This window comes from Salmo salar, chromosome 09 (assembly GCF_965601325.2).
Source record: "Salmo salar chromosome 09, fSalSal1, whole genome shotgun sequence".
NCBI lineage: Eukaryota > Metazoa > Chordata > Actinopteri > Salmoniformes > Salmonidae > Salmo > Salmo salar.
Genome location: NC_138299.1, coordinates 19,964,360 through 19,990,224, shown reverse-complemented (window position 1 = coordinate 19,990,224; position 25,865 = coordinate 19,964,360). Strand labels below are relative to the sequence as shown.

The following is a 25,865-nucleotide window of genomic DNA, read 5'->3' as shown; positions in this document are numbered from 1 at the left end:
CGCCCTAAAATCGACGCATGGGCCATACTCGTATGCTGGATTCATCATAGGGAAATTCGATGTCCGACTTTTTTTTTCTTTCTGTCGAACTGTTTCTCATTCAGGATCGGAAATGTTATTAGCGTTCATTAAACACTTACCAATAGTTTGAGTGTGTAGTCGTCTCCCTGTGAACTTCTGAAAGTGTAGCTGTAGACTATTATGAATTTGGTTTTACTTTTCCAAGTCCTTGTTTTCCATAGATCAACTCACATTGTCAAACACAGAAATACTCCGCACATCCCCAGTTGTCCTCTACTGATTATACACAGCTGAGCAGAACGCATAGCGAAGTACAGCGAGCGATGGTCAAAGACCGCCTACTTCCAGAGCACCCTATGTTAAACGGGAGACTGGTACAATTTGTCGCCTCAAATTGTCCAATTTAGGAGTTGTCTTTATTTGTGTTATTTGCCTGAAATAGTGAGTGAATATTATCCCAGATTGTTTCTGTATTGAAATACATTTTTCTTTTTACGTCAGGTCATCACTGTTTATGGGCATCTGGAAAATGTCACAAATTCAAGTTTCTACCAACCCCCTTATTCAAATAAACACAAGCTAATATTTAGGCCTAAACTCGGTCCTTATCCGCCCACTGTAAACGGACACACTTTAGAGCATGTTCAACCTCTTTCTTCCTCTCAGTCAATTGTGTGGATTACTCCTGAGGGCTCAGGCAGGCAACATGACAAGTTAATAAACCACTTTCACACACCATCACTTAGTCTTATGATCTTTTGATGAGGGTGTCCCGTCCCTCCCTATACTGTAAAAGATCCCTACAAAGAATGGCAGACAGATAACTGGAGTGAATCAATTGAACAACTCACTTGTGGCTAGTAGTAAAGGGATGTACTATTCTCAGTGTTCCCCTCGGAATTCCCTTTAACAGTCACCTGTCAGACTTGCTTCTATTGAGAAATGTAACCGCTGAGTTCATCTACAAAACAATGACTAAGGATGTCCTGTCCTAAAATGGACATCTTGTCAGCAGGGACTGTATAAATGGTGCACCTCACTCTGGTAGTTGATGAAATTACAACTGACTACATTTAGGCCTACAGGGGGGGCTGTGAAGTAAAGTCAATGTTTACATCTGCTGGTAATGGTTGGGTAAATAGGTAAGAGCCCATCATATACTACCGCTTATGACACAAAACTAGTTGAACTGTTTCTGATTCAGGAATGTTTGCCGGGTTATTAGCGTTCATTACAAACATTTACCAAATGTGCGAGTGTGGAGAAACAGTATTCATTTCACAATTACATTTATTGTATGTTAAAGCCCCCATGCAGTCTTTGTAATTGTATTTTTTAAATCATCACTGTTTGTCTAATAAAACACTGTGATTATTTAATCAAACATTTTTTTTAATCATTTCATTCCCTGCACCTCCTTTGGCCCTTGAAATGCTCTGTCTGATTGTGTGGGCTTTATGAAACAAATTTGAAGATATTTACATACACACTGATTATCTGATCGGTTATAGACCACCATCCTACCTCCTTACCCAGATGAACAGTCATTGGTCTATTATAATCACATCACATTGTGACATGATCTGGGCCAAAAGTCCCATCCCACCTGATCAGGCTGAAATACCAGTCATTTTCCAAACAGTTCATACACAAAAAGGGCATTATCACAATTTGGGTTATTTCGACCTCGGAAGTTTCCATCCAATTGGTGAAAGATTTATGCGAATATAAAAAAAAATCTGCATAAAAACTTTATGCACATTTTCCCACCAGAGCTAAATTCCAATCAAATATATTTGTTGCGGATAAAAGGCTGTGCGTGATGATGTCATGCATATAAAAGTCCCTTTTGCACTTAAAATTCCCATGTCCCAAATAAAAAATACAAGTTAAATGGGTTTCCATCGCATTTAACTCTACGGTTTTTCTCACAATTGGCTCGTGCACTCTAGCCAACAGCTCGCAGATACAGTGCGGGTATAGCCTGCCCTATATGAGATTATTATGGACAAAAGGGCACTGCCCGTTTAACCTCAGATGATGGAATGTGAAATTACAGTAAAAGCAAGGGTTAAACGAAGTACAGTTACATTATGTGATACTAATCATAATGTACTGAAAAAGCAACAAATTCAGACTAGTATGCCTCATCTTCAGAACAAACACATACTGGTAACCTTAGTATAATTTTATTTAGGATTTGAGACCTAATGGTAAAATAGATAAAACTATATATAAAAGGTTAGCAAAAAAAATTGAAAATGTTGAAAGGAGTATCTTTTTCATGTTACTACCATCATGAGGCACAAACTGGCTTTAGTTTCCCCTCTTCTGTTTCCTTCTGAAATACCCGTTTTCATCACCAGAAAATAAACTCCAAAAGTAAAATAACTTGCTCTAACTTTAACAGTTAAGACAATGTGTTAACCATGTACAATATTTCCAGCAACACAAACAAAAAATGCCTAAAATACAATAAAACAGAATAAGAAGAATAATAAATTCATATTTAGTAAGCAATAGCGGCAGGTATCATTATGTCAACAATTTACATGAATAATAGTCAGATTTGTTGATTTAATCATTGGACCATTATATCCTGAGTGCAGAATTAGTGACCAACCATCTGAATTCTGAAAGGCTAATGCAAGAAGAAAAAAAAAAGGCAAAACACAAGTGTCACATTTTGAAGATTTTCTGCCACTTTATCTTTCCGGAGTGGTGTCAAGCTCCAATAAAATCTCATAGGCCTACATTACATCATCAACAAGGTAAAGCTCTTATCAAACAGAGAGGCCTGTATTTGTGGAAAATAAAACAGACTATACTACGACACAAAACCCCTCCAAGGTTCACATACAGTGCCTTGCAAAAGTTTTCAGACCCCTTGGATTTCTTCAAGTTTTGTGTTACAATGGGATTCAAAGATTTAATTAAAAAAAAAAAAAGATACAAAATTCTCTAACATCAAAGTGGAAGAAAAAAGCTTTTTTCGTATAAAAATGCAATAACTAAAATAGTCGTCGCATAAGTATTCAGCCCCTTCGTTTAGGAAAGCCTAAATTAGTTCAGGAGAAAAATGAGGCATAACAAATCACAAGAAGTTACATGGACTCTATCCATGTAATAGGGGTTGACATGATTTTTTATGGCTAACCCTTCCTCTGTCCCCTATACATACAACATCTGTAAGCACAGATTCAACTACAAAGACCAGGGAGCTTTTCGAAAGCCTCATAAAAAAGTGCAGTGATTAGTAGATGGGTAACAATAACAAATCAGACATGGAATATATCTTTAAGCATTGTCTAGTTAATAATTATGCTGGGCATTATGTATTAAACTACCCAGACACCTCAAAGATAGTCATCCTTCTGAACTGAGCTGCAGGACAGGTGATTTTAAAACAGCTAAATAGTTCAATGGCTGTGATGGGAGAGGACCGAGGATGGATCAACAACATTGTAAATGACAGTGAAAATATCAATATAGCAAATAAAATATACTCCAAAACATGCATCTTGTATGCAACAAGGCACTAAAGTAATAATGCACAAAAAACATGGCAAAGGAACACACTTTTTGGGCTAAATGTAAAGCCATATGTTTTGGCAAATCCAACAAAACATATCACTAAGTAACTAACTGCCTCCTTATTTTCAAGCATGGTGGTGCTGCATCATGGTATGGGCATACTTGACATCAGCAAATACTGGCAAGTTTTTCAGGATAAAAATAAACGGGATACAGCTAAGCACAGGCAAAATCCTGAGCAAAACCTGCTTCAGTCTGCTTTACTCCAGAGACTAAGAGAGGAATTCACCTTTCAGCAGGACAATAACCTACATTTTTACAAGGCCAAATCTACACTGGAATTGCTTACCAAGAAGACAGTGAATGTTCCAGTTTTTACTTAAATCTGCTTGAAATACTAAAATGGCAACACTTGACAGAGCTTGAAGAATTTAAAAAAATAATAATATATGAAGAAATCAAAGGGGTCTGAATACCTTTGCAAGGTAACACTAATGGCTGGCCTGTGGGGTCAAAGGTTAGGGGTCAGATGGGCTTGGTGGTGCTGTTGTAGACAAGGCGCTCTGTGTCCTCCTTGGTGTGGACCTGGGTGCCGTTGATGGGTACCCGCTGGCGCTGAGGCTGCTTCTTCCTGCCCTTCATGAAGCAGTAACATAGAACAACCAGCAGTATGATGATGGCCAGGCCAAGCAGTGCGGCTATCGCTATGATGCCTGAGAGAGGATGGGCATGAAGACACACACACCAGTAAGTCAATAACTATATAAAAAGAAGCCTGCATGTGCAGGGCAGCAAAAGCTAGACAACAGACACGATCAATCATGTACAACATTGATGGTGTCTGAATTAAGTGAAGAGAATGGGCAGAGAAGCAGACAGCTTCATCATCACCTCAAGATATTTGTGACCAGCTTTGACCCCCAGGTCCCTTAAAATTGATGGGGTGGAAGAATTTGATTTAAAAAGGAGTATTGTCAGGGTGTCTTTTCCATGGACTTGAGTGATTGTAAAGGAGCACAATTCATTCTGAGGGACAAAGGCCCCATCTTCACGAGGTAACTACAGAAGAAATGCTGAATAAAGAGATAATTACCTGTATGGCCTTGAGTGTTCTGGTATTCAAAGGACTCCTTTCTCTCAAAGATGTCCTTTTCTGAACACATAGTAAGGATAACAGACAATACGAGTTAGTATACACTGCTACAGTATTCTTGATATACAGTTGAAGTCTGAAGTTTACATACACTTAGGTTGGAGTCATTAAAACTCGTTTTTAAACCACTCCACAAATTTCTTGTTAACAAACTGTAGGTTTTTCAAGTTGGTTAGGACATCTACTTTGTGCATGACACAAGTCATTTTTCCAACAATTGTTTACAGACAGATTATTTCACTTAATCACAATTCCAGTGGGTCAGAAGTTTACATACACTAAGTTCACAGCTCGGAAAATTCCAGAAAATTATGTCATGGCTTTAGAAGCTTCCGGTAGGCTAATTGACATAATTTGAGTCAATTGGAGGTGTACCTGTGGATGTATTTCAAGGCCTACCTTCAAACTCAGTTCCTCTTTGCTTGACATCATGGGAAAAATCAAAAGAAATCAGCCAAGACCTCAGAAAAAAATAATTGTAGACCTCCACAAGTCTGGTTCAGCATTGGGAGCAATTTCCAAATGCCTGAAGGTACCACATTCATCTGTACAAACAATAGTACGCAAGTATAAAAACCATGGGACCATGCAGCCATCATACCGCTCAGGAAGGAGACGCGTTCTGTCTCATAGAGATGAACATACTTTGGTGCGAAAAGTGTAAAATCAATCCCAGAACAACAGCAAAGGACCTTGTGAAGATGCTGGAGGAAACAGGTACAAAGGTATCTATATCCACAGTAAAACGAGTCCTACATCGACATAACCTGAAAGGCCGCTCAGCAAGGAAGAAGCCACTGCTCCAAAACCGCCATAAAAAAGACAGACTACGGTTTGCAACTGCACATGGGGACAAAGATCGTACTTTTTGGAGGAATGTCCTCTGGCCTTATGAAACAAAAATGGCCATAAAGACCATTGTTATGTTTGGAGGAAAAAGGGGGAGGCTTGCAAGACAAAGAACACCATCCCAACCGTGAAGTACGGGGGTGGCAGCAACATGTTTTGGGGTTGCTTTGCTGCAGGAGGTACTTCACAAAATAGATGGCGTCATGAGGAAGGAAAATGATGTGGATATATTGACGTAACATCTCAAGACATCAGTCAGGAAGTTAAAGCTTGGTCGCAAATGGGTCTTCCAAATGGACAATGACCCCAAGCATACTTTCAAAGTTGTGGCAAAATGGCTTAAGGACAACAAAGTCAAGGTATTGGAGTGGCCATCACAAAGCCCTGACCTCAATCCTATAGAAAATTTGTGGGCGGAACTGAAAAAGCGTGTGCGAGCAAGGAGGCCAACAAACCTGACTCTGTTACACCAGCTCTGTCAAGAGGAATGGGCCAAAATTCACCCAACTTATTGTGGGAAGCTTATGGAAGGCTACCCCAAAGGTTTGACCCAAGTTAAACAATTTAAAGGCAATGATACCAAATACTAATTGAGTGTATGTAATCTTCTGACCCACTGGGAATATGATGAAATAAATAAAAGCTGACATAAATAATTTTCTCTACTATTATTCTGACATTTCACAGTCTTAAAATAAAGTGGTGATCCTAACTGACCTAAGACAGGGAATTTTTACTAGGATTAAATGTCAGGAATTGTGAAAAAATGAGTTTAAATGTATTTGGCTAAGGTGTATGTAAACATCCGACTTCAACTGTACACAACGTAGGGGTGCTGCTATGGGAGCATAGCTCTCAAACATTCCCTTCAGTTCTCTTCATTATGGTCTCAAAGGGTAATATAACAGTACAACCATTTTTAAATCAGTTGAAAGTGTTGTAATGGATACAGAACACAAACCCACCTGTTACCAGTTTGCAGGTCGTCATACAAGTATCCTCAGTGTCAAATCTGTTGTCATTCCCATCGCAGCCGCCATAGTTGAAACGGAAACACTTCTCGTAGAGAGGGTTGTAGTACCACTTGGTAAAACTGTCCCGACAGTGTCCCGTTTTGGGGTGCTCTGTGCAGCGAACTGTGGTTGAAAGAATGTGTGTGTGTGAGACAAATCAGTGTTTGTAAGGAGCACCATAGGTGACCAGTTAACTCAAAAACAATATCCTAGATTGATCAGTAAAACTCAAATAACCTTTCTGTTCATCCACAGGAATTTGCAGTAGAATCCGGAACTTGTCGTTCACTGGTGAAAGGAAGAAAACAAGAGTTTAGCAACTTCACATGTCAACAAACAATGAGCAGCCCAGCAGTATCACTTCATGGCTGCACTGGTAACGTAAGGTCAGTGGTAAGGTAAGGCCAGTGAAGTGTTGTATGTAAATTAGGGTTGGTTTGCATAGCCATAGCCTGCACTCACAGTACTCGCAGTTCTCCTCGTCTGAGCCGTCGCTGCACTGCTGCTCCTTGTCACACTCCAGGCCTTGGTCAAGGCAGCAGCCGTTGGCACAGGTGAACTGGCCTGACCGACAGGGGATCCCACACACCTCTAAACACAACAGCAGAGTTTAACAGAACAAGTAGGGTGAGAGTAACCTTCACTCAATACAGAGAAACATGATGCAGTGCACAGCTAACCCATGCAACCGATAAGTCTGAATGAACAGGTGGATTCCCCTCCATATGTATTTGGACAGTGAAGCTAAACATTTTAATTGTGTCAATACTCCAGCCTTTTATTCAAGGGTATTTTCATACATATCTGTTTTACCATTTAGAAATGAATGCACTTCATGTGTCTAGTCCCCCCATTTGAAGATGTCATTTTTAGTGTATCAAAGTGCACGCAATGACTACATTAAGCTTGTGACTTTACAAACTTGTTGATTGCATTTACGGTTTGTTTTGGTTGTGTTTTCAGTTATGTTTTGCCCAATAGGAACTGAATGGTGAATAATGTCTTGTGGAGTCACTTTTAGTGTAAATAAGAATATAAGATGTTTCTGAACCCTCCCCTGTTATTGGTAATGGTGAGAGATTAGCATGTTTTGTTGTAGCCTCGTAATGGCATCTCACTCATCATTATTCATGATTCATTCATTTTCTTAATCATGGTATTATCAGGATTCATTTAGAAGTGGTCAGAAACATCTAATCCACTCACTTAGAAAATCACTCCAGTCATCATCATTCAGTTACTACTGGGCAAAACATAACCCATAACAATCTGCAAAAGCATCCAACACGTTTGTAGAATCACAAGCTTCATGTAGTCATTGTGTGGAATATGGTACCAAATACTAAACTTCACTACTTTGATACACTATAAGCAAATTCGTCCAAATACTTATGACTTCTTCACAAGGAGGAGGGGGGGGGGGGGGGGGGGGACTAGATACACAAAGTGCTTTCATTTCTAAAACGGTAAAACAGATCTGTATGAAAATCACCCCCAAAACATTCCCATTGATCCACACAATTAAAAAAAAAAATTATTACAAAAAAAAAAACTAAATGGGGATGTCTTGAATGTGTATGTCTTCACACCCCAGAGTTAATACTTGGTGGAAGCACCTTTGGCAGCCATTACAGCTGACTGGACCAATCAGGAACACTCAACACCGGTTGGAAATCCATTCTGGTCCGTCTTTGGCATTACAATTTGTGTAATTATCCCGCAGAAAACTAAAACTCAGGGACCTGTTTTCCTCTAACTTCTTACCTGAGCATTGAGCCTTTTATATTTATTTGGATTCTAACAAACTCCCCAGTCCCTGCTGGTGACAAGCATACCCATAACATGATGCTGTAACCACAATACTTGAAAATACAAAGGGATCAGCAACATTGCATTCATTCCACATTACAGGCCTGTATGATAAAGTGAAAAGGAAGCCTGTGTTAAAAGAAACGCCACTCCAAATCATACATTCTGTTTGAAACATGGCCGTTAAGTAACACTGCAAGACATTAACTTTTTTGGCCTAAATTAAAAACTACATATTTGGGTCAAATCCAATACAACAGAGTGAAACCCTCTGTATTTTCAAGTATTATATTGGCAGCATCATGTTATTGGTATGCTTGTCATTGGCAAGAACTTGGTGGTTTTTTAGGATCAAAAGAAATATGAAAGGAGCAAAGCCCAGGTAAAAAGGAAAAGGAAAACCTACCTCAGAGTTTTATTTCCAGCGAGACAATTACACACATTTTTATGCCAAAGACACACCAGAATGGCTTCCAAAAGGTGTTGAGTGTTCATAAGTGGTCTAGTCTCAGTCCTGACTTAAATGTACTTTAAAAGCAGAGACAAGGTTTGAATATTGCTGTCCATCAATGATCCCCAACCAAATTTACTGAGCTTGAAACAATGGACATATGTTGCCCTAAGACTTGTGCAAAGTTTGTAGAATATTATTCCAAATGATTCATAGCTGTAATGGCTGCCAAAGGTGCTTAAGACCAAGAATTAACTCTGGGGTGTGAAGAAATAAGCAATCAAGAATTTTTTTTTAATTAAAATTTTATTAAATGTTGTACTAATGTTCTATAACTTTGAAAATGTGGAGTACATCGTTTCGATCTGTATGAAAATAGCATTTATTATTATTTTAAGGCAGCAAAATGTGAAGGTTAGGGGTGTGTAGACTTTAACTAGGCACTGTATATTTGCCAGCCTGTATCAATGAGTGTGGGATGCATAGCCAAAAGGTCTACAGCTGAAGACATTCAATGAAATGCGGGTTAGTCTTACCTCTAGGGGCTGGAAGTGGCCCACTTCTGCCACTGCCAACGCTGGACATAACTACATGAAAGGAAATGCCAATCAATTAACCAATCGACCAATCAACCAACTGTTCTTAGAGAGGCAAGAGGGATCTGTACAGTACCTGAAACACCATCACAGGCATTGGTACACTCCTGGAGGGACAGGTAGTTGTTGAGGTTCTCTCTGCAGCCCCCAAACAGGAACTCCTCACACTTTTCTGAGGCAGCATTGTAGTGCCAGCGGGGGAAGGACCCACGACAGGGACCCACCTTCTTGGGGACCAGGCAGTGATCTGGAGGATAAAGGGAAAGGGAGATACCTAGTCAGTTGTACAACTGAATGCCTCCAACTGAAATGTGTCTTCCGCATTTAACCCAACCCCTCTGAATCAGAGAGGTGCGGGGGGCTGCCTTAATCGACATCCACGTCGTTGGCGCCCGGGGAACAGTGGGTTAACTGCCTTTCTCAGGGGCAGAACAACATATTTTTACCTTGTCAGCTCGGGGATTCAATGTAGCAACCTTTCGGTTACTGGCCCAACGCTCTAACCACTAGGCTACCTGCCGCCCCAACTAAAGCATCAGAGAGAGGTGATTGGGGGGGGGGGGGGTCTAGGTAATTTTCCTTCAAATTAGGCCTACTTCAACCACTGAAGATACATTTGGATGCATCTTGGAAGAAAGCAGACATGACTGATATAACACAGACAAAGGAAGTGGTTCCTCTTGTGCAACGCCAAGCTGTACATCTCACGACAAGCTGGTTGATGCTTTAGAACCAACCTATATACTTAAAACTATTTTGTATGAGTCATTACATTACACTGCCATTCCATCATTACAATATGAAAGTGAATTGATGCATTAAGAATAACATTATAGGTAGAGAACGATTCACAGTATACATATCGTTTTGCTGAAAGGGGAGGGTATCTTTAATTATGATTATTCTAGTATTTCTAATTGTGATTCGTCCAGCATTGAGGCAGGCAGCCATTTCGGTATAAATGTATAGTGGTGGTTCACGCCAGGGATCACTGCTATACATTGGTCTTTTCCTCAGAGGAACATTCCTCACACCATTCCGAGTAGAGACTTGTTAATGGGTAACTGAATCAATGAATGGTTAATAGTCTCTGCTCAGTCTGCTAAGACTGTGAGCGAGACCAACATGCTCCAAAAATGTATAACTGACTCATTAGAAATAACATCAAAGTGTTTGAATATCAAGAGTCTGTCTTCATCAAGACAATGAAAGACTTTGCTTGTGTTTGTGAAACCCAAGCTCAAACCAGACAGACAGGTTATAAAAAGGGGGGGGAGTGAAGTGAAAACAAGCCAACCACAGCTATCCTCACTTCCTGTTTCTCCTGAACTTCCAAGAAGTGTCTATCCATTCCATATACACACTCTCACGTTACTGGGTAGGGCAGAGAAAAGCCCTCCATTGTCTGATTCCTAAGTATTCCCTGTTAATCTATAATGAGCAGTCAGGCAACACTATTGATCTACCAAGTATAAACCAGTGTGATAATGAGTTGTCATCCTGCTATGACCTCATACCGTCATTCATGGAGGACATATCCGTTTTTTCTGTCAAATTCACAACCAATGAGGAAACGGGTACTAGGAAAATAACAACGCTAAGCTGTTGTAAGTAGCGCTTGAGCCCACATCCTTTCCCACATCCACTCCTTTGCACCCCATTATTTCTAATTCTACTTTGTACTTTCTTCCACTACAAATCTACCATTCCAGTGTTTTACTTGCTATATTGTATTTACTTTGCCACAATGGCCTTTACCTCCCTTATCTCACCTCATTTGCTCACATTGTATATAGACTTATTTTTCTACTGTATTATTGACTGTATGTTTGTTTTACTCCATGTGTAACTCTGTGTTGTTATATGTGTCGAACTGCTTTGCTTTATCTTGGCCAGGTCGCAATTGTAAATGAGAACTTGTTCTCAACTTGCCAACCTGGTTAAATAAAGGTGAAATAAAAATAAATAAAAATTTTTAAAAAACATATAGATGTCTAAGCCGAGTCAAATCTACTTATGAATGGCGCCTTTTTAAATCTGAAAATCTAGATTTTGTTCTACGGGAATTAGAGGAGCTTACCTGGAAATGTATTTTTGTCATTTTAATATGCATACATCCTGTCACATTGGCATGAAAAGGTGAGGATTATGATAAAGTCTTGTTGTAATAAAACAGTACAACCGGTAAAAGTAATCAACAAGCATTTGAAAGCCATGAAAATTATTTATGAACTTAACAACATGCCACCTATACTTGAAATGGGGTATTTCTTCTTCACAGCAAAATGCAAACTGCAAAGACAGTTTCCCCGATTTGAAGAAAAAATAGAATTTCAAAGTAATTCCTTATATTGCATTCACTTGCATTGTGTGTTCAGTGTCAAATATAGTCAGAAGGGCATCTGTCCTTCTCACCTCAAGGACATAGTTTATCACAGTGTACCTACTCTTAACATATGACAGATCACTGACGTAGGCCACTTTAAAGACAAACAAATAGAGGAGACGTGAGTCATGTCTGGTATGACCCAATGTGAGTCAGGAACAAAATATGAGTACTCAGAAACTGCATACCTATTCATCTTTAAAACTCACACACACACACACACTCTCTGGAATCAAACTAGCCCTTAATGTTGACTATCTTCAGCAGAGTGAAATGCAGAAGAAGATTATTGACTGTTAGAAGTGATATGATCAAAACAATAACTGTCATAAACCAACTGTGGCTAATAAAAGAAGACATAACATTAGAATGGAGGAGCACAGCCAGGCAGTGAAATAGGTGACATTTGACTTTGCATAAGTGAAAATTCTAGTTAACTTATACAGTGATCTATGTGGTTTTCACAGCATGCTGACACTAACATGCACATGTAACATAAAAGAGGAATGTCTCGCCACATGGGAAACAACCATGTCTCTGCTATGAGAAATCATTTTCACTTTAGTTTGATTTCCTACACAGGCAACTTACTGTGTAGAAGTGTATTGAAATTCAATATACAGCATGAATTTCCCTTCACCCCCAACACAGCTGTGTTAAACTGTGTAGCTAGGTGAATTCTGCAGGTGTTTCACATAGACTATAGCATACTCACCCTCAGACTGCTCAGAGGTGAGCACCAGGATGGTGATCTGGGTTTGGTCGGACTGCCCGCTGGAGTCTGTGACAGTCAGCTGGAACTTGTACACCCCAGACGTCAGTTTGGACACGATCACTTGGTCATCGAATGTAGTTTTCTAGGAGACAAGGAAAGAAAATGTTTAAATGTGTTGTCTAGTATGGCAGAACTTTGGAAATTGAGTTAATTGTGATCCTCTGGTGTTCTGAGAGTGACCTGTCCATCTCATGTACTCTTACAGTCAGAGAGAAATCTATGATCAGATAAACACCCCAATAATGACTGACCAGTGCCCCCTGATGTCCCCAGTCATCATCACTCACCTCTATGACAGCGGAGGAGTTGCCTGACACTTGGTGCCACTGGTACGTGACAATCTCGTGGTCATCTTTGCTCTCAATGCCATTCAGAGTCAAACTTTCGTGGGGCTGCACCACTCTGTCCGGACCTCCATTGGCCACTGGAGGATGGTCCTCTTCATCTGAAAGTTGAATACAGCCTTCATCACATATTCAATACAACATAGTCATACTGAAAATACATGCAGCTTTAAGACAATCTGTTATGTCAGAAAGCGTTGTGCAAAGAGTAAACACATTATGGCTGGTTTAAGTTTGACTAGGCTGAACTTTAATGGCATTTGAATGGTTTTGAGTGTCAACACAACAGAAGCAAATCCATCAGTTTGGTGGTGCTCATGCACAATTAACAACTACATCCTGTTGACATACAATATTCACTCGGAGTCAAGTCTGAGTGCAGTCCATTACTTGACTCACAGCACAATACCAATCTCCCCTGTAAGAAGCTTTCTCAGCAGCAAAAAACAGAAACCTGTGACAACGGGCCATATAATGAGCCATGGCGTGTGTGGACATGCTGGGTAATGCTCTTCTCTACGCCGGTGGTTTCATCTCCTCTGGAGATAAGAGGCTTGGCTGTCGGGACTGTCTTTGTGGTTTGAGCTTTCTCTGCTCATAATAATATACAGTAGCCAAATGGTATGTGTGTTCAGGTTACTTTAGTAGGCAGTTCAATGTCAACATGAAGTTCATTATGGACATGCCCAACCCTAAATATATGAGTAGACTCAATTAGTTAATTTGATGAGTGTCTATGTTGTGATGGGTGAGAGTGATACCCATCTTACCTGGGAACCCATTTGTTGCCAGATCACTTGCATACACAGAGTCTATGATGTAGTTCAGGAATCCCTTCTTCCTGACAAATCGGCAGACATAGGTCTGCTTGTATAGACAGTCAAAGAGAAAGCATGACTTGATCATGCCCTCATCTGCAACCTTCTCCATGAAAGCGACATTACATCTGGGGTCTTTGCAGCAGGAGCGTATACAGTCATTGGAGCGCTCAACTGTCATTGAAGAGATGAAAGTCGCACCGTCTTTGACCGACTCATTGGTGTCGAGAACGAAATCGTCTCTGCCCTTTTTGAACTTGTCCAAACATTGTTCCCCGAATGCCTGTGCCTCCGCGTGCCCCAGGAAAAGAATACAACACACCGAAGCGCCCAATAACAATCCAATTTGGAGAGAGGTCATTCTACAAGACATTCCAGGAAAACAATTTCCCACAAATACAATCCAGCGGATGATCTGAAAACAGAGTGATATAAGCAATTTAAAATACGTAACATATAGCATGGAATGCCTTGTGATTAAATATCAATTATTAAAATGTAAAGAGTTTCTTTAAGTAGTCATAACATGATCTAAATAAGATAACATATACACACAAAAACAATACATACATACATACATACATACATACATACATACATACATACATACATACATACATACATACATACATACATACATACATACATACATACATACATACATACATACATACACACAATCATTTATAGACAAACTTAGGACTTTTGTCAGCGGCAGTCTCTCGCTCTCTCTCTCTTCCTGATTTCAAAGGTAGTCTAAGAATTACGTCAAGAATACCAAATTAATAACCCAATATCTATCTCTTCTGTAACTTTATAGGTCCATATTTCTTCAAAAAAATAACACTTAGAATTAACCAAAATGTGTCACCTGTAAATTCTGTATCTGTCGTCGATTATTCTATACAAACTATCAAAATCTTTCCATTTCACAGGTGTGTCTCTGTCGGGTACCAGAGGTGTAATCATTAATCTAAAACGTTTTGCAACGGAAACCATTTACTCAAAACGGAAAACATTTGGCAAAGAAAACGAGTTTCTATTGGACAAATTCAATTAGGTCGCTGCCCATTTCGTTCCGTTTGATTATGTTGTGAATACACCCCTGTTCCATACAGGAAGTGAAATTCTACTCCCATCCTGACCACACCGAAGATTATGGATATAATAACAAGATATATGTCTCTCCGCCATAACAATGGGAGTCGTTGTCCACAAAGCGGCACAGCGGGTTGTCTAGATCCCGCTTAACCTTTCTTTGGATTGGTGGATACATCTCATTATTGAACATAATTGAATACTCGATGAGGGTTGTTGACGTCAACCGCCTGTATTCAATGGAGAGAGAGAGAGATGCTATGCTACTAGCCCCATTTCATGAATATGCATAGCCATCTCGAGACAACGTCGATATAAAGTGTTTTTTCTCAAAGTTGCCGGGATGTCACGTGTCCTACTTATAAAAGTACACTCCTAACAACTTTAGCATTACGAAACTTATGTTCGATCAAATAAACCTCACGTAGCAAAAATGAATCGTTTATTTGTTGACCAAATTCGACAGTCTCATGACCTCCATACAAAAACTCCTTGCTTGGTTGGCGAAACAACGCCACCTGCTGGAGGTAGACAGATTTTCCACCGAGGGGACCAAAGACATTCACGATGCCACTCCCATTTCGAGTTGTGAAAAGGGAATAGTAGAATACTTTTATGGAAAAGAAGAGATTGATTAAATATTGTTCTTGAAATATTTTATTCACAATAGTCCTATGGTAATCGATGGCTTTCATAATGGGGACCTGTCTTATTCATATGACCACAATAGGTGGTTGATGGCTTCAAAGACCCACCTACACCCAAATACCCGAGACAGGTCCGAATACAGAATTATAAATAATGTCACGGGTCTGGGTCGGATCTGATTTTCACGAGTCTCGGGTATGTGTAATTTTAACTGACTTGTCTTTAGGGCGGTACAGATCCGAAGTGACTGCTGCAGTTGAGAGCGATAGTGAAATTTGATCATTGCTTTTCAGGAGAGTGGAACATGGCGCATGTAGCTTGTTGTTGGTCATAAGTCATCAAAGCAGCAATACCACAGTTTGAGTCATAATACCCATAAACAACGGAAATGGTTCCATTCATTTTTCGGTAGGGGTCAAGGGAAGATAATTTAACGTTGGCGATTATAGTCTGACTACACGAACGATGAGCTAACGTTTAACTAGCTAGCTAAACGTTAGCTAAATATCCATGCCCTGATGGACTAACATTGCCTAGCACGTCACCGCGTGGAAAAGTGACTAACTTACACGAACGGTGAGTTAACGTTAACTAGCTGGCTCAATGTTTTCCCATAGAAAACACATGGTTTTGTTCCACGAGTGCATCTGTTGTACATGACTAATCAAATGACCTGTGAAGTCACCAGCAGGGATGGAAATTAAGCTAGCCCGAGGCTAGTACTTTTCAGACTGGGCTAGTAAAGAATGTGCCAAACTAGCCTGACACAGCAGTGAAATTTAGCCTTTTCAAACATGCCACAGATTTAGGACCTGCATGTTACCTGGGCTAGTACAAATCGTGGTCTGCTGGCCAGTGCCCAAAATCCTTATGTTTCATCCATGCATGTCGGTCCCTTTCAGATGATACCCCTTATCACTGTTGGTGCTCCTCAGTGACCTCACGGCTGAGGGTTTTAATTTTCCTCTTGAGCATTATAATCAGAAGTACAGTATAATAGCTCAATGGAATACTTCACCTCTTCTGGCAAATAGTACCCTTGACTGTCCTGATCATCTAGTTGAACATTCCAGATAATTCCTCTATCCCAGCAGAAATGTATCATCCACATAGTAGGATTTTAGATGTGCAGAAATGCCCAGTCTATTTTACTGTTACTATAGTCAAGTCTGTGGGTTATGGTATTTTAATATAGATGTTACCATTTTAGTAATCAACTTAGCTAGCAATTTATTTTATTTTTTGTCTTTCAGATGGGTGGACTGGAAACCCAGAAACAACACTCAGGTCTGCAGCTGCCATTTTCTGGTGGGAAAGAGAAATGGCCCTGCATTTACCAGAAAAGTTAGCTCATCCACCATGGCAGAAGTGGAAGATCCAGATGGTTGATTGGGAAACAAGAACAAACAATGAGGCATGAGGATTGGTTGTTGAGGGACCGCTTGTCACATTGTCCAAGGTGGATTTTTGTTATGATAAGCAATGCTTTTTCTGTCCAGATAAAGATGGTGATGCAGCATTGAAAAAGACCTACCAATGACCAAATGTCTCTGTTTTCCAGTCCAACAGGAGTGCACTTCTCAGACCATCCGGTGCATGGACTTCCTGTACCAGTGTGATCCGAGCAGGAGTGTCCATTTGTACAGCACATCAAGCCTGTGGACGGACAGGTCAGTAATGCATCAAATATGATACAATATTGTGTAAAACATTGCATTTGTAGAAGCGTTAACATTTTTACTTTATATCCCCTTTTCCCCATGTTTTAGACATGAGGCGTGACATGTGGAACATCAGGCTCACCCCACGACAAGCAGTGCATGATCAACACCACCCTAAGCAAGGAGATCTGCTGGAAGTGATGTGCTCTCTCACTCATAATTTTAACATCACAGATATAAATTCCCACTGAGCCCATGATAAAATGCAATGTGAATTGTGTTGTACTTCTGAATTAAACTATGAGGAGATGCACTCAGACCAGCCTTTGTGATTGAACTTATGTTAACCTCATTACTTTAGTTGGCTGCTTTGAGCAAAACTTAAATGTAATATAGCCTATTCTAGGAGCCTATTGTTTGTGTATGATCTTTATTCATTGTTCACTTGTTTTTCAACAATATCAAGTACAGGCAGGGATGACTGGGGCCTTCAGCAAGTAAGACACGGGATAAGAAATAATTTCAACATCACAGATATGAATTCCCACTGTGCCCATAATAAAGTTAACTACATTACTTTAGTTGTCTGCTTTGAGAAAAACTTGTATGTAATATAACTTATTCTGGGAGGTGTGTGTGTGAACTATATGGAATATTTCTGGGCCTTTGTCTTCCCTGAAAACAGGTACTGGCAGGAGGAGCAATATGAGTCTGAGGTCGTCATGCTGGATGGTAATGGCTAGCTACTTCCAGACACAAATGAAAGAACACCTCACTCTGATCATTTTACTCGCCCTAGCAGAGCTGGTTGTTTTCATGTTATCCAGAGCGTTGGTGACTGTAATTGTGCTGCTGGCAACAATTTAATGACTCTTTTTTTGCTGATGTTTACTGATACCGGCCATATTAAATGCCGGGTGTTGAGTGTTCGTAAATTCATCTGAGTAGATAGCCAGATTGAATTAACAATGACCATTGAGAACACACAACGACTATACCACTTCGCTAAGCTAAGAATGACATATAGTTAATATACTGGCAAGTTCAATGTATTAGTAGCCAACTAACGTTAGCTAGCTAGCTAACATACCGGTACATACTGCTGTAATGATATGCTGCAGTTCATAAAGATAGCGTAGCTAACAAATTGTCAGCCAACATTACATGTAACTTATTTGAAAAGTCATTACTTTATTACTTTGCTCAACATTTTCTTAACATTTGTCAGAATTTGTTAAAGCTAATTGAAATTGTATCCGCTCTCATCGGACTGCTGCTCCATATTTTCCGCTATTTTCTTGAAATCTGAAAAAGTTGGGAAGCCACGCCCATTTTCTGATGAATTGTATTATGGGCCCTAAAATCCCAGAAATAGTGTCCACTGCTTGTGTACTTCATATTTTGGCGAATTTAGTATGACATCCTGGAACTTTTAGCATACTAACTATATCCATACTATGAACAATAATAATACTACATATTCAATTTACATCACAAATAATACAGTTAGTCCGGTTAGTATGAGTATTCGAACACTGCTTAGGTCTTTTACCAAATAGGGCTATCTTCTGTACACCCATACCTTGTCACAACAAAACTGATTGGCTCAAACTCATTAGGAAGGAAAGAAATTCTACAAATTAACTTTTAACAAAGCACACCTGTTAATTGAAATGTATTACAGGTGACTACCTCATGAAACTGGTTGAGAGAATGCCAAGAGTGTGCGAAGCTGTCATCAAGGCTACTTTGAAGAATTTGTTTAACACTTTTTTGGTTACTACATGATTCCATATGCGTTGTTTCATAGTTTTGATGTCTTCACTATTATTCTACAATGTAGAAAATAGTTTAAAAAATGAAAAACCTTGAATGAGTAGGTGTGTCCAAAATTTTGACTGGTACTGTAAATATATATATTTTTTGTTGAACAAAATATTTTTTCACAAAAGTAGTGCACTGGGACTTTACTAGTATTAGTGGACAGATGTAGACATCTGTAGTGCAGGCAAAAAAAAAAAAAGTTAGTTGTGTAATTAAGAACAGTATCTTGCAGGATTCAAGAGTTGGAATTGGAAGAGTTGTTGCCCTGTCCCTTTCTCTGTGATCGTCATTCTAATGGAATACAGAAAGAACAAAACCCTGTCCTCAAACATTTACATCAAAAGGTGCAAATGTATGGGCAAAGACACTAAACATACGCATCAAATTAAATATTTTTCTTGATCAAATAACATGGAAAACAACCACTTTTTGTGCAGTATTAATTTACCTTACAAACCACTTAATGTAAATGTACACTTCCGTTCAAAAATTTGGGGTCACTTAGAAATATCCTTGCTTTTGAAAGAAAAGCTCTTTTTTTGTCCATTAAAATAACATAAAATTGATCAGAAATACAGTGTAGACATTGTTAATGTTGTAAATTACTATTGTAGCTGGAAACGGCTGATTTTTAATGGAATATCTACACAGGCGTACAGAGCCCCATTATCAGCAACCATCACTCCTGTGTTACAATGGCACATTGTGTTAGATAATCCAAGTTTATCATTTTAAAAGGATAATTGATCATTAGAAAACCCTTTTGCAATTATGTTGGCACAGCTGAAAACTGTTGTTCTGATTAAAGATGCAATAAAACTGGCCTTCTTTAGACTAGTTGAGTATCTGGAGCATCAGCATTTGTGGGTTCGATTACAGGCTCAAAATGGCCAAAACAAATAACTTTCTTCTGAAACTCATCAGTCTATTCTTGGTCTGAGAAATGAAGGCTATTCCATGTGAGAAATTGCCAAGAAACTGAGGATCTCGTACAACGCTGTGTACTACTCCCTTCACAGAACAGCGCAAACTTGCTCTAAACAGAATAGAAAGAGGAGTGGGAGGCCCCAGTGCACAACTGAGCAAGAGGACAAGTACATTAGAGAGTCTAGTTTGAGAAACAGAGCCCTCACAAGTCCTCAACTGGCAGCTTCATTAAATAGTACCCGCAAAACACCAGTCTCAACGTCAACAGTGAAGAGGCGACTCCGGGATTCTGACCTTCTAGGCAGAGTTGCAAAGAAAAAGCCATATCTTAGACTGGCCAATAAAAATAAAAGATAAAGATGGGCAAAAGAACACAGACACTGAACAGAGGAACTCTGCCTAGAAGACCAGCATCCCGGAGAAGATGGTAGCCCCCTGGAGAGGCTCGAAAGCCGAGGAGATGAGGGAAAGCAGGTAATGTTTTTTAACCGTGATGTCATTCAGACCCCGGTAGTCGATACACGGACGCAAGAACCCTTCTCTGGTGGGGGAGCACAAGGACGGATAGCCCCTGCAGCCAGGGAGTCCTCAATATACGTCTCCATCACCTTGGTCTCCGGACCTGACAGAGAATAAAGCCACCCCGAGGCGGTGTAGTGCCTGGGAGAAGGTTGATGGCGCAGTCATATGGCCGATGCGGAGGAAGCGTGGTGGCACGGGCCTTGCTGAAAACCTCCCGGAGGTCATGGTACTCCGCCATTCGGCGGAGAGGTCCAGGACTTTTCCCAAGCCCGCAGGAAGAACAAAATGTCCCGTAGCTCCATAATACAGACAGCTCTGGGTGTTATGTCTGCGTAAACGCTCAGCAGGAGACAATCTAGCCCTGCACAGTTGCATGGGCTCGGGAGGAGATGACTCGGCAGCCCTCGGTGACCTCCCAGAAACTCCGGTTATACTCGGAAATGTAGGCTTCGGTGATTTCCCGGATTCCTTGGAGTCAAGGTGGAAATCGAGGACGAGCGTCGGGCGACAGTGAACAGATTCCCTCTCCCTCCTACGTTCCCATAGCCGCCCATCGATCCAGATGGTCAAGGCTATGAGGGAGTTGAGGTCCAGGTGCAGCTCCCGGACTGCGAGCTCGTCTTTAATCACCTCCGACAACCCGTGAAGGAACGCGTCAAACAGGGCTTCCGGGTTCCAGGCACTCTCAGCCACCAACGTGCGAAAATCCACTGCGTAGTCTACCACACTACGGGAATCCTGGAGTTGGAGCAGCTTACGAGCCGCCTCTCTCCCGGACAACGGAGAATCAAACACTTTCCGTACCTTCGCCACAAACTCCTCCAATCTGAGGCAAACGGTGGATTGTTGCTCCCACACCGCCGTAGCCCAGGCAAGAGCCCTCCCGGACATCAGTATTATCACGTATGCTATCCTCGAGCGATCCGAGGGAAATGAAGAGGGCTGCAGCTCAAAGATGAGAGAACACTGGGAGAGAAATATCCCGCAGGATCCAGGATCTCCAGCGTTCTTGGGAAGCCGGGGTAGATTGGGAAGAAACGCCGCTGGTAGCGGGGTAATTGACAGTCTGGGGGTTTATTGTAGTACAATCCGCGGAATTGCTCCAGCAATGTGTTGAAGGCATGGTCCTGGCATTCCACCAAGGTCTGGAATCCTTCCAAAAGACCTTGAAGTAACTCCTCGTGTCTTCCAATGGTGGCTCCCTGGGAGGAGACGGCATTGCGGAGCTGGTTCGTACTATCATGTCTCAGGATATGACCCAGATGCAAACACGTGAGGCGGATAGTACAGTTCTCAGATGATTTATTAGAAACACGGGGCAGGCAAAGAGCAGGTTGAGGGCAGGCAGAGGTTTGTGATCAGGTCAGAGTCAGGCAGGTACAGGGCAGCAGGCAGGCTCTGGGTCAGGGCAGGCAGAGGTTTGTAATCAGATCAGAGTCAGGCAGGTACATGGACAGCAGGCAGGCTCAGGGTCAGGACAGGCAGAATGGTCAGAACCGGGAAAAACCAGGAAACAGAACTAGAGAAACAGGAAGGCAGGAAAGAACGCTGGTAAGACCTGACAAGACAAGAAGAACTGGTAACAGACAAACAGAGAACACAGGTATAAATAGACAGGGAATAATGGGAAGATGGGCGACACCTGGAGGGGAGCGGAGACAAGCACAAGACAGGTGAAACAGATCAGGGTGTGACAGATGTGATGTGACTCAGTTGGTAGAACATGGTGCTTGCAATGCTAGGGTTGTGGGTTCGATTCCCATGGGGGACCAATACGAAAAAGTATAAAAATGTATGCACTCACGACTGTAAGTTGCTCTGGATAAGAGCGTCTACTAAAATGGAAAAGAAATGAATAGACTATTTCAGTTTTCACAAAGAAATTAGTTGTATTTCAAGAAACTGGAAAACCTATATCAAGCGAGTCATTTTATATTCCACAAGTATTATCAGGTTAACTGTTTTGTACAGATAATTATCAGACTGAAGTTACAAATGCTCGTAAACACTCAAATACATTTAGTTAAAAAACAAAAATCATAAAAGTAGAGCATTTGGCATTTACTAGTCCTGTATTAGCAGACCAATAAATCAAATCAAATTGTATTTGTCACATGCGCGGAATACAACACGTGTAGACCTTACAGTGAAATGCTTACTTACAAGCCCATAAAAATAACAAATCATTAAAAAGCAGCAGTAAAATAACAATAGTGAGGCTATATACAGTTGAAGTCGGAAGTTTTACCTTAGTCAAATACATTTAAACTCAGTTTTTCACAATTCCTGACATTTAATCAGAGTAAAAACTCCCTGTCTTAGGTCAGTTAAGATCACCACTTTATTTTAAAAATGTGAAATGTCAGAATAATAGTAGAGAGAATGATTTATTGGATAAGAGCGTCTGCTAAATGACTTAAATGTAAATGTACATTTATTTCAGCTTTTATTTCTTTCATCACATTCCCAGTGGGTCAGAAGTTTACATACACTCAATTAGTATTTGGTAGCATTGCTTTTAAATAGTTTAATTTGGGTCAAACGTTTCGGGTAGCCTTCCACAACCTTCCCACAATAAGTTGGGTGAATTTTGGCCCATTCCTCCTGACAGAGCTGGTGTAACTGAGTCAGGTTTGTAGGCCTCCTTGCTCGCACACACTTTTTCAGTTCTGCCTACAAATTTTCTATAGGATTGAAGTCAGGGCTTTGTGATGGCCACTCCAATACCTTGACATTGTTGTCCTTAAGCCATTTTGCCACAACTTTGAAAGTATGCTTGGGGTCATTGTCAAATCAAATCAAATCAAATGTATTTATATAGCCCTTCTTACATCAGCTGATATCAAAGTGCTGTACAGAAACCCAGCCTAAAACCCCAAACAGCAAGCAATGCAGGTGTAGAAGCACGGTGGCTAGGAAAAACTCCCTAGAAAGGCCAAAACCTAGGAAGAAACCTAGAGAGGAACCAGGCTATGAGGGGTGGCCAGTCCTCTTCTGGCTGTGCCGGGTGGAGATTATAACAGCACATGGCCTAGATGTTCAAATGTTCATAAATGACCAGCATTGTCAAATAATAATAATCATAGTAGTTGTCGAGGGTGCAACAAGTCAGTAACACAAGAATAAGTGTCAGTTGGCTTTTTCATAGCCGATCTTTGAGAGTATCTCTACCGCTCCTGCTGTTGAAAACAGCAGGTCTGGGACAGGTAGCACGTCCAGTGAATAGGTCAGGGTTCCAGCAGGTCTGGGACAGGTAGCACGTCCGGTGAACAGGTCAGGGTTCCATAGCTGCAGGCAGAACAGTTGGAGCTGGAACAGCAGCAGGGCCAGGTGAACTGGGGACAGCAAGGAGTCATCAAGCCAGGTAGTCCTGAGGCATGGTCCTAGGGCTCAGGTCCTCCGAGAGAGAGAAAGAAAGAAAGAGAAAGAGAGAATTAGAAAGAGCATATTTAAATTCACACAGGACACCGGAAAAGACAAGAGAAATACTCCAGATGTGACAGACTGACCCTAGCCCCCCGACACATAAACTACTGCAGCATAAATACTGGAGGCTGAGACAGGAGGGGTCAGGAGACACTGTGGCCCCATCCGATGAAACCCCCGGACAGGGCCAAACAGGAAGACCCATTTGCGACCAAGATTTAACTTCCTGACTGATGTCTTGAGATGTTGCTTCAATATATCCACATCATTTTCCTGCCTCATGATGCCATCTATTTTGTGAAGTGCACCAGTCCCTCATGCAGCAAAGCACCCCCACAACATGATGCTGCCACCCCCGTGCTTCACGGTTGGGATGGTGTTCTTTGGCTTGCAAGCCTCCCCCTTTTTCCTCCAAACATAACGATGGTCATTATGGCCAAACAGTTCTATTTTTGTGTCATCAGACCAGAAGACATTTCTCCAAAAAGTACGATCTTTGTCCCTATGTGCAGTTGCAAACTGTAGTCTGGCTTTTTTATGGCGGTTTTGGAGCAGTGGCTTCTTCCTTGCTGAGCGACCTTTCAGGTTATGTCGATATAGGACTCGTTTTACTGTGGATATAGATACTTTTGTACTGTTTCCTCCAGCATCTTCACAAGGGCCTTTGCTGTTCTGGGATTGATTTGCACTTTTCACACGAAAGTACGTTCATCTCTAGGAGACAGAACGCGTCTCCTTCCTGAGCGGTATGACGGCTGTGTCGTCCCATGGTGTTTATACTTGCGTAATATTGTTTGTACAGATGAACGTGGTACCTTCAGGTGTTTGGGAATTGCTCCCAAGGATGAACCAGACTTGTGGAGGTCTACAATTATTTTTCTGATGTCTTGGCTGATTTCTTTTGATTTTCCCATGATGTCAAGCAAAGAGGCACTGAGTTTGAAGGTAGGCCTTGAACTACATCCACAGGTACACCTCGAATTGACTCAAATTATGTCAATTAGCCTATCAGAAGCTTCTAAAGTCATGACATCATTTTCTGGAATTTTCCAAGCTGTTTAAAGGCACAGTCAACTTAGTCTATGTAAACTTCTGACCCACTGGAATTGTGATACAGTGAATTTTAAGTTAAATAATCTGTCTGTAAACAATTGTTGGAAAAATGACTTGTGTCATGCACAAAGTAGATGTCCTAACAAACCTGCCAAAACTATAGTTTGTTAACAAGAAATTTGTGGAGTGGTTGAAAAATGAGTTTTAATGACTCCAACCTAAGTGTATGTAAACTTCCGACTTCAACTGTACAGGGGGTACCGGTACAGAGTCAATGTGCGGGGGCACTGGTTAGTCGAGGTAATTGAGGTAATATGTACAATATGTAGGTAGAGTTATTAAAGTGACTATGCATAGATAATAAACAGAGTGTAGCAGCGTAAAAGAGGGTGGGGGCAATGCAAATAGTCTGGGTAGCAATTTGATTAGATGTTCAGGAGTCTTATGGCTTGGAGATAGAAGCTGTTTTGAAGCCTCTTGGACCTGGACTTGGCGCTCCAGTACCGCTTGCTGTACGGTAGCAGAGAGAACAGTCTATGACTAGGGTGTCTGGAGTCTTCGACAATATTTAGGGCCTTCCTCTGACACACTACCCTTTGTAGTGCCTTGCGGTCAGAGGCCGAGCAGCTGCCATACCAAGCAGTGATGCAACCAGTCAGGATGCATCTCGATGGTGCAGCTGTAGAAACTTTTGAGGATCTGAGGACCCATGCCAAATCTTTTCAGTCTCCTGAGGGGGAATAGGTTTTGTCGTGCCCTCTTTACGACTGTCTTGGTGTGCTTGGACCATGTTAGTTTGTTGGTGATGTGGACAGCAAGGAACTTGAAGCTCTCAACCTGCTCCACTCCAGCCCCGTCAATGAGAATGGGAGCGTGCTCGGTCCTCCTTTTCCTGTTGTCCACAATCATCTCCTTTGTCTTGATCACGTTGAGGGAGAGGTTGTTGTCCTGGCACCA

General features: G+C 41.1%; 2 protein-coding genes and 1 long non-coding RNA gene across 6 annotated transcripts in view; 1 reads left to right on the top strand and 2 right to left on the bottom strand.

Moving 5' to 3' along the window:
- The window catches only part of LOC106610864 (pleckstrin homology domain-containing family G member 3), a 43,816-nt gene extending 43,443 nt beyond the window's left edge, over positions 1 to 373 (bottom strand). For all 3 annotated transcript variants that reach the window (XM_082955649.1, XM_082955651.1, XM_082955650.1), the window contains exon 1: positions 141 to 373. The gene's annotated coding sequence lies outside the window, so the exon portion shown is untranslated. The remainder of the gene's footprint in view (positions 1 to 140) is intronic.
- Positions 374 to 2,194: 1,821 nt separating this feature from the next.
- On the bottom strand, positions 2,195 to 14,906 carry LOC106610865 (kunitz-type protease inhibitor 1). The gene is made up of 11 exons (XM_014210509.3): positions 14,621 to 14,906; positions 13,702 to 14,164; positions 12,875 to 13,032; positions 12,528 to 12,669; positions 9,503 to 9,673; positions 9,367 to 9,417; positions 7,033 to 7,161; positions 6,808 to 6,858; positions 6,523 to 6,693; positions 4,649 to 4,708; positions 2,195 to 4,268 (listed from the first exon to the last, which is right to left on the bottom strand). The coding sequence occupies exons 2-11, from the start codon at positions 14,120 to 14,122 to the stop codon at positions 4,081 to 4,083; spliced, it is 1,542 nt and encodes a 513-aa protein (XP_014065984.1). The 5' UTR covers positions 14,123 to 14,164; positions 14,621 to 14,906; the 3' UTR covers positions 2,195 to 4,080.
- Positions 14,907 to 15,395: 489 nt separating this feature from the next.
- LOC106610909 (uncharacterized) lies at positions 15,396 to 17,475 on the top strand. Of its 2 annotated transcripts, none has more exons than XR_001330020.3 (4): positions 15,396 to 15,690; positions 16,749 to 16,954; positions 17,057 to 17,165; positions 17,265 to 17,475. It is a non-coding gene; the product is annotated as an uncharacterized LOC106610909 (long non-coding RNA). The 2 variants fall into 2 exon arrangements; XR_001330019.3 differs by having other exon boundaries at positions 15,396 to 16,071.
- The last annotated feature ends 8,390 nt before the right edge of the window (positions 17,476 to 25,865 follow it).